Here is an 18051-nt window from a genome sequence, read left to right on the forward strand (position 1 = left end):
GAGGTAGGGGAGCAGAGTGAGCCCAAGCGCAGCAAGGGCAAATGGAGCAGGATGAGCCAGAAAAATAGACCAGGCCAGCTTTAAAAAAAAAAGCAGTCAGGAAAACCAAGCTCAATCAATTCTCGGTCAGTGTATCGCAGTATCTTCCTAATAACTAGAAATCTTGTCTTACTAATCTAGTACAGAGTGGTGCAAAGGACCACCACTTCTGTAGGGAATGTCATTAGCAAAGAGTGTGATTTTGTTCTGTCTTCTCTCAGCATACCTCTGAAACTCTAGTGTTACAAATCTAGATAAAGCCAAAAATACTGGGGGAGGGCAAAGGTCCAAAGTATGAGTCAGATTTTAAATAGCGCTCATATAAACTTACTTGCTAGCATAACAGGTTTTGTATTAGCATGCAGTTTTAGAAGGATATGAAGTCTGGAACTCAAATATCTGTCATTGTTTGGTTAACTTCAATCATCAATGATCTGCTAGAAAACCACAATGTTTATATGAGCGCTATTTAAAATCTGACCCATACTTTGGACCTTTGCCCTCCCCCAGTATTTTTGGCTTTATCACAATGTTTATGTGGAACAGACCAAAACTATGAGGAAAAATATAGACATTCTTCAACTAGCAGGCCTGTAGTTCCCTACATTTTCTGCTTCTCCCTTTTGCAATATTTGCAATCTTCTATTCTCCTGGCATTTCTGTACAAGCCAAGGATCTGTTTAAGATTGTCATCAGTATATAGCGAACACACTGGTCAGTTCCTTGTGTTTAATCGTTCCTAAGGCCAGTATTTCCCTCTCCACCTTCTCCCTCTGTATAGTGGTGTCAATCCAGTATTCTCCATTTTGTGTTGCCTATCTAATAACGTGGCACCATTCACTTACTTTCCTTTGTGAAGACAGAAGCAAAGTACTCATTCAGTGCCTCAGCTTTTTCTTTGTCTTCTGTGATCTCCCTCTCATCTTTGCTCAGCCTAGCAAATTTTGTCCCTCATTTATGAGTGACTAAAGACTTCTGGGATCTGCTTTTCCTTCCTAATAAGATTAATGCCAGGTCCTAATGGCCTACAGTCTCTCCATGCTGTGAAAAAAAAACAAAAAAAAAAAAAACAAGGTGACTTAATTTCTACAGTCTGGTACTCCTTCCTTATAGGGGAGTACCATGTCCTAATGCCATCACTTTCTATAGTCACACACATTTATGTGCTGAGACACACCTTTAAAAAAAAAAAGGATCTGCCAAATGTGACCCCTTGATACATTGCACCCAGGGCAGCCTCCCGCTTTGGCTCATCCTAGCTACTCTTCTGTGTGAGAGATGATTTGTGCCTACATGCACCTTAACAAGGATCCCTCCCTCCTCCTTAAGGATCATTTTGCTCACCTCCTCCTGCATTTTGCTGAAACCAGTTTTATAGAAATTTGGTTTCTCCTTTTTCACATGCCTAGACTCCTATTCCCCTTTGTAACTGAGTCTCCATTAACCAAAAACTCTCTCTCTGTCCAACACTGGTTACCTGTCCTTTGCTTCTGTTTTCATGCCACTACTACATCCCCAGCTGCCTTGCAGAGGACCTTGTTAAAGCATATATAAAATGCTTATAGCTACTTGCAGCTGACCATGAACTCCACCAGTTGTTCTGCTCATTCAGTAGGTCTACTGAACCACCTCAGCCTCCCCCAGGCTCTACCAATACACGTCTGGGGCTGAGGAGAGGAGATTGAGAATGCTGGGGCAGCAACATACTGCTGCTGATGAGTATGCTCTAACCCACCCTGCAGCAGCCTTGTGAGTGCCAGTGTGGTTGTCTTTGGGGGGGGGGGGGGGATGCATGTGCACTTTCACACATCTGCGACTTTCAGAACAAATGGCACAGCAGGTTCTTTGTGCTGCTGTTGTAGAGAGACAGGCCTCCCTTTCCCCCAGGACAGGTGAGCTTATGCTATGTACTCAGTCCCATCCTCACTTGCCTAATCTGTCCAGCCCCCATCCTGCTACTCAAACATGGGTCATTTGGAGACCTCCAAAAAAAGTTATAAAATGTTATGTTATTTTTAGGGCACACATAAAAATTGGAAATTGTCCTATACTGAGATTGTCATGAAAGCTCTGAAGAACTTTGCATTTAAGTAGTCTTCTATGTTTTTTCTGTGCGTGTGTGTATGTGTGTGTGTGTGTGTGTGTGTGTGTGTGTGTGTGTGTGTGTGTGTGTGTGTGTGTGTGTATATATATATATATATATATATATATATATATATATATATATATATTTTCTCATTCATTCTGCTGCCCAGTGAACTATCAAACTATCAGAAAGGTTATTCTTCTTAAGCCCTGCTATTCCCATGTACATACCCAAACAGTCCAAGGAGTGAATGTGCAATATGGTTTTGAGACAGTTTAGTCATCTGTTTCTGTGAGTAACATTGTCTGCAGTTGCCACAAACCCCTATTAAGAGACCACCTTCATCTCATCTCCAGTCTCCATATGGACTTTGTTTCTTAGTAGATTATTTTAAAAATTCTCTTTACCCATCTCCCATGTATTCCTCTGCATTGATCTTTGAATGGGAGGATTGTAATATGACGAAAGGCAGAGGGCATGATGTAATATCTATATATAAAGAAAGAAAGAAAGATAGAAGTGAGAGAAGAGAGATGACATGCTCACTGTTCCTTCAGGATATCAATGTGGGGTAGCAGAGTTTGACCAAAAGACAACATAGTAATAAAGAGGTACTGGTAGCAACTGGAAGGTGGGATAGTTAAGTGAAATATAAGGAAGCCTTTTTGTACAGAGAAGGTGGTGGGGCTCTGGAATAACCCATGGGATAAAGTGATCACATGTTATATCACAAAAGTATTTAAAAGACCTCATGATGTAGCTTACCTGTAGTTTCAGAGAATTCTGAGGTTACTATTCTTCTACACTGTCTTACATGGCTCCCTACTGAAATGTCGGCACTTGAAATGCCGGGTACTGACAAGCCAAAAAAAAAAGTGAAAACACAGGAGAAGAGCGAATTTCAAAAATTGCTCTTTTGCTTTAAACTTCTTTTTGAATGGGGGGGGGGGTCAGGCTCTCCTGCTCCACCTCCCTACCCCCAAACTTATATATACCAACTCCTAGATCACCATACCTTGGAGAAAAGGGAATATTCTGAGAAATGGCATCTTGGACTTAGAATATTAAGTCTGATCTTCAAGTCATTCAGCCTCCGTATTTCTGGACTTGCTCTAGTGGGTCCCAACATTTCAAATGGTTGCTGTTGTATATATATACATATATATATATATATATATATATATATATATATATATGTGTGTGTGTGTGTGTGTGTGTGCACGCATACTTGTATAGATGTAATTTTTCTGTTGTAACCATTTAGCACAGCTTCTTAGCTGCCTAACACTTCTGCTATTTTATTATCTTCACTCTATACCTTAAATAGGTTTTGTGTTCATTGTGCCTATTTTGTTCTGACTGCCCTTCATCAGAGAGGTGAACTGCATGAGACATTTGGACGTGTTCTCCAAATTACTGTTCTGAAGCAGAAACTGGTGCCTCATGGAAAGTGTTCCTGATATTTTCCTATATGTTTTTGTAATGGCAGAGGTGGCAACAGGGTTTCTATGCAAAAGATGGCCAAAAAAAAAAAAAAATTGTCGCCCTGACAGTAAGTGAAAAAAATGGGAGATGGGTATACAGACTTTTTTAAAAGAATATACTGTAAAACTAGCCAACATTCTGTGAGAAAACCTAGAGAGGGTTTTCATATAGACATGCATGCAGACATGCTTTTGGAGTAGACCTAAGATATGCCCAAGGATGCCAAAGGAATTTATGAGAGAGTTAGCTTAGGCACCACTTCTATTACCTCTGTGAACTCGGACCTTATCTGAGGACCGAATGAAGACAGAGCTGGTCTCCCTGGGGCTCCACTGAAAAAGGACTTTTGCTCAGCTGGACTATCCCGGTTAACAAATGTCAAATAAATAAATAGTTCCTAGGTGACCGCAGTGAAGAATTCACTGCTGTAGAGTGAGATAGTTAAGGTAGGTCCAAGGAGCTATACATCAGACTGAGAGACCGCAGACCGCAGAGTTTGATAATGTCATATAATGTACTTAAGCAACACTCTCAGTTGAATTATTGTGCATACAGAGGACTGGAAAGCACCATTCCTTGCCTGCCTGGATTTTAGTGAGTCTTTCAGTAACACAATACACCAGAGACCATTTCAAAATGTGAGGAATGTGGAGGTGAGACCCATGGGCATGACCTGTAGTAGACTCTGGTTAACGGGCAGTTGTTTTCAATATCAAGATTAACCATTTCTAAATGTGAGGAATGTGGAGGTGAGACCCATGGGCGTGACCTGTAGTAGACTCTGGTTAACAGGCAGTTGTTTTCAATATCAAGATTAACGTATATCTGTGAGAATTTTATAGTGCTCAGTAATAAAGCCAGTACAGCATAAGTAGCAATGCAGAAGAATTTGAAGACAGGTACTCCACTTCGCAGATAAAATGCAAGGTAACATAGACATTCAAAGCAATCAGAAAAAAAAAAACATAAACAATGGAGTAACTTTGTGTGCAGTCTTTCTAAGGTTCAAAACCACAAAATACAGAATCACATGCCTATGCAATAGTAACCCAGAAGCTGAGAGTGCATTGGTAGAAAAGTGTGAACAGGTAGCTTAGTAGTAACGAGGCCACTGAGTAATCATAAGTAACGGCTTTAAACATCAGGGTGACATAGCAGTGGGAAGGTCCAATGGTATGCAAGAGTGTGAAAGGGAATGTGACTGCAGCTGGTGTCAGTGACATTCCGTCAGCCACTTTATCACTTAGTGCTTGTAACCCTTATAAAATATTGGGTACTTGTTTCAATACTGCAGCTCAGTGAAGCCATACAGTGATCAAGTCCTTTGAGGAAGGACAAGGAATCATACCTGGTATATCCTGGAAGGAGATCAAGAGGGACCCATCAAAGACATGTGAGCACCTCTGAGCAATTTGATAGTCTGATTGTAAATATACAAATAAGTTGAAGAGTGGACAAAAGACATTAAAAGCTGAGGAGCAGTGTGAGATAGTGTAAGTCATCTACAGAGCTTTGCTGACTCAGGCCAAACTAGCAGTGAAAGTAGCGCATGCCTGTAGTCCCAGCTGGCCAGGAGGCAGAGGTCGTTGGATCGATTGAGTCTGAGGACTGTTGGTGGCAGGCCTTACAGCTAGTATAGCTAGCTAGTATAGAGCTGTCTGTAACAGAGTACTGTAAGAAAGTAGATGTGGGTTAGAGGAATATTATGTAGTGGAAGAAAAAACTGAATTTCTGTTCTTTTCTGGAAGAGTATAGTCTGAAACATGTGGCGACTGAATATAGTGGGTTATGCATGATTTGAAGCTACATTTTTCTGCTTAACATATGTGTGGTCTGATTTGTTAGTTGTTTGCATGTGATGGTGATATTCTGTGGCATGCATTTTGCATTTGTCAACTATAACCACAGCATATAATGTGAAACAAAGGAACTGTAAAAAAATGTTGGTTCTTATAACAATGTAGAAATCCATTAACTTGAATAGAAAACACTAACTTTTGTCTGTTTCTCATTTTCCAGCACTGGCAACTGGTGGCACCCTTCCCCTTACCAGTCTTGATGCAGGAGGTAACCTGGTTTTGGGTAGCAATCCGGGAAGTGCAGGAACTCAGAGCATTGTAACATCACCCCTCTTCCTGAACCATGCAGGGCTGCCCCTGATTGGTGCCAGTCAAGGAGTCAGCCTTGTTTCTGCTGCTGCTGCAGCTGCTGCTGCTGTAGCCTCCTTGCCCACCAAATCTCCAGGCGGCTCCTCTTCCTCTTCCTCCTGTTCATCTTCCTCATCCTGCTCCTCCTCCATTTCCAGCGAGACAGCACAGAACTCCACGTTTGGTATAGGAGCATCAGCCTCTGAGGCAGGGGCTAAGAACGAGTGAGCAGCCTCGTCAGCCAGCTGAGCAGAGCACCGTCAGGAAGTGGTGCTACATGTGGATGAGAAAACAGCAAACTCCCAAATATTTCTTTGACAAAGCATCTTTATTTAAAGGGAAAAAAAGAGTATTTGTCCACTAGCTTTAATGAACATTGGGGGACAAAAATCTGACTAATCCAAATATCACACCAAATAACAATAGCTTTACCCAAAGTTTCTGTACATAGCTTTTTATATTAAGTACTTTATTTGAATGTTTTTTGAAAATTTTTATTCATTTTAGACTGAGATATCAGTTACCTGTTTTTACACATCTTTTTTTTCATTTTTTTATCACAAATTGTTTTTTGTGTTTTTTTAATTATAATTTGGACTGTTTAGTTTGTTTTAAATGTTTAAATGTATAAAGGGGATTTATTTATTTGTATTTTAATTATTATTTCTTACAGGTACCCATCTTTTTTTATGACTTTTCTTTTCTGGAAAAAAACTGTCATTAATCCAGTGCCTATCAGTGGGAGTTAACAGTTTCTGACATTTACAAAAAAAGTCAGTTCTTGTTTCATGACTTGGGTGTCAAAAAAGAAAAAAAGTTTTGACTTTGTAGGATAGACAAAAATGGTAGCGCTCTTTCTCTGTCTAAAAAATACCTCATGATGATTTAGCAGAAGCCAATTCATATGAAAACAAAAAATAGGAGAGGTTGCCAACGTGGGCGTAGCTGACCTGAAGGAACATTGCCTTCGGCCACGTGCACCTTTATAGAGCTTTAAAAGTGGCTTCTTGAAACTGTTCTGTTTTTCTCCTCTGAACCAAAGCTTTGCTTCGCAGAGAAGGAGTCAGCCATGTGAAAATTCCAAAAAAAAAAAAAAGGAACCAAACAAAAAGAGGGATCTTGAACTTTGACCTTTCTTAAACGGAATCTTGACCTCATTTTAGCTTTCGCTTAGTTGTGTTAGATTTCAGGTGGTGGAGAAATACTGTGAAACTTAGCTTTCAGAAATAGTTTTAATAGGACTTTCACAGAGCACTAGTTGCCCTGTTCAAGCCTGATTGTGAATGCGTGCGTGTGTGGGGGGGTGGAATAGTGGGATGGTGAGGCATAACCCCCTCACCTCAAGCTAGGCTCTTGAAGACCAAGCGAAAACCAATTACCGAACATATTTTAGATGGAATGTAACTGTTAGTGCTTACTAGTTTTTATAGAAAGAATCTATGTTCTGCCTATTGCTTATGTATAAAAAGACTTGATTCTAGACCAAAAATTTAACTATCTCTCAACTTACCACGTGGTGGGCGCAAGAGGCGGATTGCTATAACGCCAAAAATTTTTTTTAGCAAAAGATATAAGTTAAGAAAGGGTAATGCTTAAGCAAATTGTCTTGAAAATATTCATATAAAGAGGTTGGCAAAATAAGTAAGATATGTGTTGATGATGCCTTCAGTGGGCATATCCCTGCATCAGAAACGTATCTTGTATGAATTTCTTTTAACTGCAAAAACCTGTTACTGAAACCAAACAAAAATGAGCTAGCCCAGGAGCATAATAGTGAAAGTACTGGTATGTGGCATCCTTCTTCCCGCAGCATAGGAAATGCAGTTGCTGTCATAGAGGAAAACATACCAACATTGTTATGCAAAAAGACAATTAACTTTGAGAAAATGCCTTCAAAACTGCCTGACTGGCAGGCTTTTAATTCCAGATTTTTGTTGTTGAAACTGAAGCATCTTGAAGATGATTGAATCACATTTGCCTAAGCCTTACCCTTGATCAAAGAAAGAGCTTTAACCAGCTACGAAACCAAATATTCCTAACATACCTTCAGCATGGAAATGCACAGCAGAGACACCTGCAGTTAATAGCTCTGGTTATTTTTGTGCTGGATGTCCCACCACGGGGTGTGGAGATAGCCCGTCATATACCTCATATACTTTATTGATAAACCAAAAAAAATGCTTTAACGGAGTATGCGTCAGCTGGTCATATGAAACAGTGTGACGCAGTAGGTATGACACAGCAAAGTTTTTTGTTTTTGTTTAACAATACTGTGTTGTTCCGGTCAATGTCATGTTGTTTAAGGTAAATCAATGTGTGTGTGATGAAACTGTTATAATGATAAGAGTTTTAAAGCTTAAATATGGTTTAATGGTTAAAGGCTGCTGCAGTTCTTTCACCACCAGTCTGCCTTTAATAAGAGGGTGCCATTATCGCAGGTGCAGAAGTAAGGAAATAATAAGCAGTAAAAATGTATCCAACTCATTAGCAGATTATGTTCAATAACTGTCACTGCTTAATTTTAGCACTCAGGCAACAGTACAGTTATCAAACATCAGATTCTGTTTTAAATAAGCTACGGTTGCCATAATCTAGGACCACACAGGAAACCCAACATAAAAATATAGTTATTTTCACACTAATGCCATCTTGGACAACTAATCCTATATAGGTCATTAGACTCAGATACCTTACATTTAGTCCAAAATTAAATGTCATCATCCAAAGATTGTTGTAGTACATTTTGTCATTATATTCAGCTATCCATCTGAGTGGTAACATTAAGGATTAGTTTTCATATCAATGAAATGTCTCCCTAGAGAACAGGCCAATAAGAAGGACTTCACACTTATACACTGCCCCATATGCAACATGATCATTCTCAAGTACCTGGAGCAGCAGTGCTGAGGGCATTGTCTAAATTACTGCTCTAGGGGTAAGCCCTAAATACTGTTCCTTACCAGGTTGTGCTGCTGAGCCCAACGCACCCTTTCTTAACAGGCTGTGCATTTGAGCTCTAAGCACCCTTTCTTAACAGGCTGTGCATTTGAGCTCTAAGCACCCTTTCTTAACAGGCTGTGCATTTGAGCTCTAAGCACCATTTCTTAACAGGCTGTGCATTTGAGCTCTAAGCACCCTTTCTTAACAGGCTGTGCATTTGAGCTCTATGCAGCATTTCTTAACAAGTTGTGCATTTAAGCCCTAAATACATTTTCTTCACAGGCTGTGCATTTGATCCCTAAGCATCCTTCCTTACCAGCTGCAGCTGAGCCCGACGTACCCAGGCTGTGCATTTGAGCCCTGTGCACCCTTTCTTAAGCTGCGCATTTTAGCCCTAAGCACCCTTTCTTAACAGACTGTCCATTTGAGCCCCTAAGCACCCTTTCTTAACAGGCTGTGCATTTGAGACCTAAACACCCTTTCTTAACAGGCTATGCATTTGAGCCCTACGCACTCTTTCTTGACAGGTTGTACATTATTTCCTAACACCGTGCTTCAAGTTATCTTGTAGTTCCCATGATAGAATCCAGCAGCAGGTGTTCCTTTTATTACAGACTGGAACAGTTATCACACTGAAGCAAGGTGTTGTTTACAAGAAGCTATTCCACCACCATAAGAATATAAAAGAGAAGGGTGTATAAGAATTCACTGCTGTTTAATCTCTATGTGTGGCTGATACTTTATTTAGCCTAGAACAGAAGGTTAAACTGCATGTAAAGTTTTCCACCTGGCTATACTCAGCTAACTTAAAAATGTCATCGACAAGTGAGGAGCAGACTACTTCAGACACTACCAGGAAGACATGTAGCTGGTTCTGTATGAACACTGGCAAGGAGGCAAGTTATATAAATTCCTGTTCTAGCTTGTTTTATCAAAAATACCTAACATCGGTGAGAAAAGCAACTGACTGTCACATAATTACTCTTCCCGTCTCTGTCAGTTCTCACACAGTTTACTGAGCACAGTGCTGTAGGAACGCGTATGCAGAGGTAATGCAGATAACTACTGCAGTCCTTGTAGAAACATGTATGCAGAGGTAATGCAGAAAACTGTCACAGTCTAGTCCAAGACTCTCCTAGCAGGAGTGTCTTTAGGTAATACACTGTCTGAATGAGCTTATAGCTGCTGCTGCAGTATTAGCTTGCCTAGTAAGGGACATCACTAGGTCCTGGTGCAGATGTATTAACTGTGGGGTAGCTAACCATTACCTGAATCCCATGTTTTCCTGGCATGTGTCATTATAGGTAGAGTGGTTTGCAGGTATGGATGCTCATAGTTACTGCTGTTGCTTCCTCTCCCAGCAGGAGTCACCACAAGTAATATTGCTGACTCTGATGAAACAAACACTTGCTGCAGCTAATACTATTCCTATCAGAAGTCAGTCTAAATATTGGTTAGGAACAATGCTTGTAAGGAGTAGTAATGATAATGGACCACTGAGATGGGTTGGAGGGGCTGTTACAGTTACTCCTTTTATAACCTACACAAGTGGGAGAAAGTAATTGCCATGAGTACTGGCCTTGTAGGAGTTCCCCAACTACTGTAGCCCCCAGCATTTTTCAGCAGGATCACCATTAATAGTGGTGTCCCAGCATGATCTGTGGATTATAGTCATGTTTACTATGCCTACATCTTCTCCTTACACAGTTTATCATCATTAATAATGTTGGAAGATTGGCTGTGAAGCAGTTAGTGGCAGTTTCAGCTTCTCTGCCCTCTCTTTCTCAGTGCTAGCAGCAGATGCTGGAAGGAAGCAGTGGTAACACCATATGCAGAGACACTTCACATCTACTTCATTTCAAACTGTTTCCCTGATAGGTGTAATCACCTTTAGAGGTCTACTGCTTTTGTCTGTGAGACAGGTTATAGCTGCCTCCCATCTCACTGTAGACAAGAACTGTAGGCATTCTGAGTGTAGGGCAGCTGACAAACTACAGTTCTAACTTTGCCCTGTGGGAGTTTCTTGGATAGTCCTAAAGAAACAGCAGATGGTGGAGGATGCATACTCTCTTCATATCCATTTTCATGTAGCAAAACAGTATAGATACAAGCAATGGTGACTGTGGATTTGGGGATCAGAGTACTTTTACAGTTTTTCACATTTCTCAAGCAATTTTACAGGAAGGTTACTTTGAGAGGAATTCACTCCCTGACTGTTCCTGGAATTTCCTAGCCAAAGTCCACAAATAAAAAAATGGGTTGTAAAAGCTAGGCAGACTTTCAGTCTCCTTTGCCCGCAGCAATATCCCACCTTAGTAGGGGGTTATACTCCAGCCATGGCATATACAAGGTTATTCACCAAAAGGAACACCTACAAGGGGGTGGGGGGTGGAAGGAATGAAGTAAGAGAAACACATTTAAAAAATGAAGAAAGTGAAAGATTTCTCACACATTGGTTTACTTTTAAACAGGTTTGATCTGTTTTGAAGTTATAACTTTTTTAACTGTTTGCCATGCTGTGCTTATCTGCCGTTAGGCATTGTTAGTTTAAACTAGGTACTCCCTCCAGTTCAAATGGGGCAGCAGTCACATTGCAGCTACTTAGGGCTTCCCTCAAAAGTGTTTATGCTAGAACAATGTAAAATACTATTGCCAAAGGTAGTCCTAGCCTTCTGTCTTTCACTTCCAGAATTCTGCTTTGTTTCCTTGTTTGATTTTTATCCTGTTGTTTTCTCGATTTGTACTGTGGACTGGAACTTGTTAAATATGTAACAGAAGAATACTCATAAATGTTTTTAAAACTGCAACCAAAGACATGTTGAGGGAAAGTTTGGTGTTTCCCTTGCATAGTGGCCCTTTAAAGGCCATGCAGGGCTGTAGTGGGGTTGGCTGCTTGAGCTGCCGGCAGGGAAGGGGCTTGCTTTTGTAAGGTTACTCAGTGCAAAATGAAAGCCAGAGCATTCCAGAATAACCTGATTTAGGGGAAAAAAGAGGTTTACTTCATTGGGAAGACAGCCTAGCCATGCAAAGATTTGTGACATTTTCTTCCTCTTTTTCTGGGGTGGACGTGTTACTTATGATACATACTTTGGAATTATTAGGTGTCTGTATAAGACAACAAGCTATAGTTCTATAATGTCTTGGCAGCACAAAAACCTGTTGATTCACAAGAGGGTACAGCTGAAGGGTGTGTACCTTCCCTTACATCTGTTTCATTTGGATCATTTGAATTTACCAGATAAATGGTTTGTTTCATAGAGAACCTTGGCACCAAGAAGAAAGTGCATATGTGCTATAATCTTGCTCAACAGTGCCTCACTACAGGCAGGCAGGTAGGTAGGTAGGAGATAAAAAAAGAATGGGTAGTGGACTTGTAATTCGAGACGATGCTGTTCTGTCTATGATTTGGAAATAGAATGCGAATGCTTACCCAAAGGATAGGAAAAGCAGCTGAGTACAATGCATTTTTGGCAGTTGCATTCTGTGGCTGATTTACATTGTAATTAAGTCACCAGCTACAAGCATTAAGAATTGTTACTAGAGTAGTTCAAATGCTTAAAGCTTCTGCAGAGTGAACATTCTGAGAAAAAAACCAACAAACTATCTACCACCCATTGTGCCAGCCTTTTAGTGTCTTTTGAAATGTTGAATGAACGCCAGGGTCACCTCCACCTGCAGTTAAGGGGCCTTGGTGCTTGATATTGATACTGGGTAAGTAATACTGCTCCTTAGCACTAACAGAATATTTTGCTCAAAGTGTATTCAAAATTAAAAACTGTCCGTAAGTGTTTAGTCTGGTACATCAATTTCAGCCAGCACTTTTTATTTAATCTACCAGACAGATTTATTGGTAGCAGAAAAAAAAGATATATGTCAAGCAAAACAGCATATATGCATTTGTGAGTGTTCACATGTTCCAGAAGATTCACTGGTGTCATTGTAAAGTCAAAGCAAGGCTTACTTGTTCATTTTCATTTTAATAAAGGAGAAAGGGGTATGGATAAGTAACTCTGGTAGGAATGCCCTGAAGAGCCGAGCTGGATAGAACCTGCATTTTTAAATGCAGTGATAGCAGGTGTGCAGGGATTTGTTGGGTGGGCCAGCGGTGTTAGCATTTCTGTTTTTTTTTCTTTTTTTATTCTGGGATGCTCTGCTTCCTTTTGGACAATTTAACAGGTTTGGGCTGCATGAGCTTGTCTGTAAATCGGTGCTCTATATACTAAAAACAAAAGAGACACATAAAAGCAGGTCCCTTACCTAAACAACCCGGCAGGTGGTAGAAGGGGCTTTGTGGGTGATTGCTGGCACTTAAACTGAAGAGGGGGAATCACTCCATGCTGAGTGATTGGGACATATATATATATATATATATATATATATATATATATATATATATATATATATATATTTGTGTGTGTATATATATATATATATATATATATATATTTATATGATCCCAGGGGGGAGGGCACTGTTCTTTGGAACAGCTGACATTACAGCTCTTTCTCTCTCTCATACTTTTGAAACTTGTGAAAATGTCCTTGCTTTGAGATATATTGTCTGATTTGTATTACACAGATGTTCTGGTAATGCAGCTTCAGAATCCTAATGTATTGCAGCCTTTATGTGTGTGGTATTCATTGTTTTAAAAAAGCCAGCTTTCTGAAATACCCTTCTTGAAATCTGATGTGTGACTTGTTTTATATTATCATATACTAGCCACATAATACTCAGACACACACAAACACACACACATGAAAATCAGTGATGATAACATAGCTAGTATTTTCATTTCTTCCAAAGCCTAAAAGGCTCAATTGAAAATAGATTTTTTTTCCTGTATGACAGACCAAAATGTTTAAGGCTGCCTGTAAAGCTCTCTCTGGATCTTATTTCCAATGTGACATGTAGGCCCTCTTCTGCCATAAGGCCAGTACATCGCAGTTTACAGATGTTGCAAGAAACAGGCACTTTCTGTAAGTCTCAGCTTCCTCTGTGAACCATACTGCACTTTTTCATTCTCTGGGTGAAATTCTACAAATAAACCTTGTGTATTTATTTATTTATTTATTCTTTAATATCATTTGCAGTTTCAGTGTTCTTTCTGCCTGTGAGCCTCTGAGAGATACCAAAGGATTCCTGTATTTAACTCTCCCTGACAGAAAGACTACAGTAAACTGTCAATGTGTTAATTTTATAATGTATAATCTTTATAAACTGTGTTTTCTCAGACTTCCTTGCAAGTCAGTGCAGAAAAATAGTAATTTTTACTGTTATCTTTTATGTGTGAAGATTGCACAGTAATAAATTTGGGAATTATAATTATCAGGTAATTCTATTTAATCTAGAATGCATTTTAGTTATGTAAGAAACAAGCAGAACACCTACATGAGAGAGAAAGAAGCTGTAATGTCCCCACCTTTCTTCAGCATGAGCGTTGACAGTATGAATACAGCTTTAACCCAAAGGTATTAACAAAGAGTAACTGAAAATAAGAAATAAAAAAACTTGTCTATCATGAAAACCAAAGATCTTCATTTATCACACACACACAACTCCGCTACCTGTAGTGTTTAAATGCAGTTACCCGGCATGGTGACATTTGACCTTTGACCTCAGCAATCCAAAGTGAAAAAAAAATAAAAAAAAACAAAAAAAAAACAAATTGTATATTTTTAACTATTTGTGATTGGAATTTTAGCTTCTCGTAATACTACTACTAACTGTAATTCTGTAAGTTTGTTCTTTCTCTGTGCTGACAAAATCGTTGATGCGGGAGACTGTTGCTGACAGGAAATCTAAGAGTTTTTTTTTCTCTATCTCTTTCTTTATTATGTATTTTTCTTTGTCTCAGTGTCTGTGTATAACAAAAAGTTGTATCAGTTCTTATACTGAAAAAATAACCCTGTGTATCACAATAAAAAGAAAAAGACTAAATTATTATTACTGGTGTTTCCATATGATGGAACATTAGTAAGATAGGTGTGGGCAGGGGTACTTAATATGGGATGAAAAATCAATAATTTGTATAAAATACAGCTATACAGTACTATGCTATTATTTTATTGTAATTTAAACAAACACTGTGTAGTTGCTGAGTTAATTCAAACTTTTGACTGGAAACCTATTTAAAACAGCTGATGGTACATAATGAGGGTGAAGAATGTAAGGGGTGTGCTGAAAACTGTGAAAGCTAAAGACTGGCAGCCTACTCTAGATTCACGTGTATGTTTCTGTACGCTTGGCCAACAGTGCAATTTTCATGATTCTACAAAGTTGGCTTAAGGTCACTGTCTTCTTGTCAGGTAAGAGACAGAAATGTTTTATGTTCTTGCTCTAGCAACATTTTAGAAAATGCAAGACAGCTATGGAATTTGGAAGTATGGCAGCACACCCCAATTTGAAGCCAGTGTGTGTTTTCAGAACCAGATAAAATAACACTGTTTCTGCTGGAGGTACTTGTATTTTCATCTGATTTGGTGATGGAATTCAGCTCTTTGCACATTTGCATGTGCAATTTTCTTGCTTTGAGAAATCCCAAGTTTTTTAAAGGAGAGGGCAGAGCAAACTACTAGTAGCCAAGCACATTTGAAACATTAAACTTAACTAATAGCCAAATACATTAGAAACATTAACTAAATGTATAAAGTGTACAACTTCAAAGGCCTGCTGGTGCATGTAGAACTACAGACAAAACATCTTCACACCTGCAGATATGTATATGTATGGCTGTTAATGGGACCCTATCCACACCTATGGATTTGTATCAGTTCACATCTATAGGCTCCTATCCTTCCTTTAAAACAAAACTGTCTTATTCACAAAGTCCATAGTTTTAAAACAGCATTAAGCAGACTGTTCAAAAGACAGTAAGAATGGTAGATCCCATTAAAATGGTGTCAGTTATCACAGTGCTGCTCTGTTATAGGATGATCTACCATTAAAATGGTGTCAGTTATCACAGTGCTGCTCTGTTATAGGATGATACAAATATTTATGAGGAAACTATAAACTAGTAAAAGGGGAGGCAGTTTTAAAGCACTCAGCATTTCTCAGAAATGAGTTAGTACAGTAAAGCAGCATAATCAACCGTTTAAAAAAAACACTTGTTTTTAGGTTAGGGGGTTCTAGGTGTGCTACTCAGGAGACACAGAAATGCAGGCACCCATTTCAGACATATAGACAATATGTGGTGCATGGATGCTAATACTTAAACATTCCTGTCTGTTGACTTTCAGACTTTTATTGTAAAGCACTGGTTAATAAAATAAAAAAGTAGTGAATATAGTCTGGAATCCTTTCAGTTAGAAAAGTATAGCTAGGGTGGGGATCAAGGGGCAGCTACCCAGGTGCAACTGTGTTAGGGGGCACAATCAGCATATCCTGATCAGTCTTCAGTGCATTACTGACATTCAGAAATGAATGTCAGTATTGCATTTGCAGGACTAAAGCATTGTGTCACTCTATGAGTGGAATAAACATTACCAGCTGCTTGCTACAGTTTTTTTTTTTGCTGCTCATCTTAGGGGTCACCAAACTGGGGGATGGCTGGGAGGGTCTGAAAAGAGAGATAGTGCAACAGTAGCCAGACACACCTCTGTTTTCTGTACCTTTAAGAATCGTATAACATGGGTAAAGTTGTATCTCTTTTGAGACCCTATATCCAGGGTGTATAGGATTAACAAACAAGTGCAGATTTTATCATATCTTTAGTAATGATGTCGTAACGCTTGACTGGCAGAGTGTAACCTCTCATAATTCTCTGTAGAATAAATATTGTATGCAACTCAATTTTTCTCCTTAAATTTTCAGAAATTCTTTCCAGTCTCAGTGAATGAAATGTTATACAAAAATGTTATAACTTTCTGAGATCCCTTCCCTTCCTTCTGCAATGAATGCTGCATCCTCTAATGCTGTTCTTAATTAAACATTTGAATTCAAGCCTTTGCTGTAAGTGGTATACATGTATCAATGCAGTGTCACCACCCATGAAATGTCTGAGGACCTTACTTTCCACAGTGGCATACAACCTAAATTCTCTGATGAGCCTCCTTTTTACTGTTAATGAGTTCGTAAACCCAGCTTTAACAAATTCCTGAACCCAGCAGTACTGATCTCATTATTAAAAACACCAGAATCCTTCCTTGTTCACCAAAATTTAACACACAGCATTATTGCTCCTAAATGATCTTGTGGTTTTCTGTTAGTCTTCATGACCAGTTGGTCTGACGTTTCAAAGCTGTCCTCATTAAAATGACTTGCAAGTGTATTTAAGACTCACTTGGTCTGTTTTTCTTATTACCCAGCAAGCACTAGTTTAAGATTTGTGAGATTTTACCAGATATCTGTTTTCTACAACATGCCTTAAATACTTTTTACCACCTTTAATACTGATAGTTGTTGCATCCCTGTCTTTTCTCAGCTGGTGTTCCCAGTATGGTATCTATTTATTTATGAGGAGGCCAAAAGCTAAGAACAGATAAGAGTGGCAGGATTATTAATAAATCCTGGTAACCAAGACTCCAATACCAATCAGTAAAATCAGTATATCTTGTGAGCTCTTTGTTATTTTACATACAAAGTTGTTGGTGGTTAATAACTCTCCCAGTTGCTGCAGCTTTGCCTCCTCCTGTGCCCCATTTCTTTCTTCCCCCTCTCACATTCTTGGAACCCATCACTGATTTATAACATGCTAGTGGCTCTGACTGCATTTACCAGGCACCCACCACACTTTCTGTGAAACAGAATTTCCTTTAATCAGTCCTAAATCTCCAGTTTCCAGCTTCCATCTGTATCTTGTTCTCCTCCCACTGTCCTTGTTCAGATTCACTCTCCTTCATGGCTCTGACAGTGTAGAGTGCCCACATTATGTTTCTCCTTCTCTTCCAGTGCACGTCAGCTTACCACTCCTGACTTATAATCCTGCACTTCCATTTTGTCACCATATTCACAACATTGTGCTACCAGAACTATACAGAGTACTGCAGGTGTGACCATATGAATAGCTTGTAACAGTAAAAAAATGACTTCTGCTCTCTGAAACTCCTTCCCCTAGTCATATATCTCAGTGTACAATTGGCTTTTGTAACTGCCTGTCAATGAAGAGAGTAGGTCATCTCTTTGATTACTTCTGTCACAGTTTACAAAACTAAGTAGAATATTAAACCAAAAAACAAGAGCTCTCAGGGAGTGAATGCTCCGAACACCACACACAGTCCAAGAATAATAACAACACAGTTATGTATTTGAGTTTCAGTGTAGAGATGCCTGTTATCTGCAGATGTGCTTGTCTCTTTAAGATTATTAATTAATCCTGGTTTTGCACCTTTTTTGTATAAAAGGGAATATCTGTTT

General features: G+C 39.2%; 1 protein-coding gene across 1 annotated transcript in view; it reads left to right on the forward strand.

Moving 5' to 3' along the window:
- POU2F2 (POU class 2 homeobox 2) overlaps positions 1–6253 on the forward strand; it is a 386014-nt gene extending 379761 nt beyond the window's left edge. The window contains exon 14 of the mRNA XM_044080798.1: positions 5630–6253. Coding sequence (XP_043936733.1) covers positions 5630–5985 — 356 coding nt within the window. The 3' untranslated portion in view covers positions 5986–6253. The remainder of the gene's footprint in view (positions 1–5629) is intronic.
- Positions 6254–18051: the final 11798 nt, after the last annotated feature.

Source organism: Protopterus annectens, chromosome 8.part0 (genome assembly GCF_019279795.1).
Source record: "Protopterus annectens isolate FY-2018-M chromosome 8.part0, PAN1.0, whole genome shotgun sequence".
In the NCBI taxonomy this organism is placed as follows: domain Eukaryota; kingdom Metazoa; phylum Chordata; order Ceratodontiformes; family Protopteridae; genus Protopterus; species Protopterus annectens.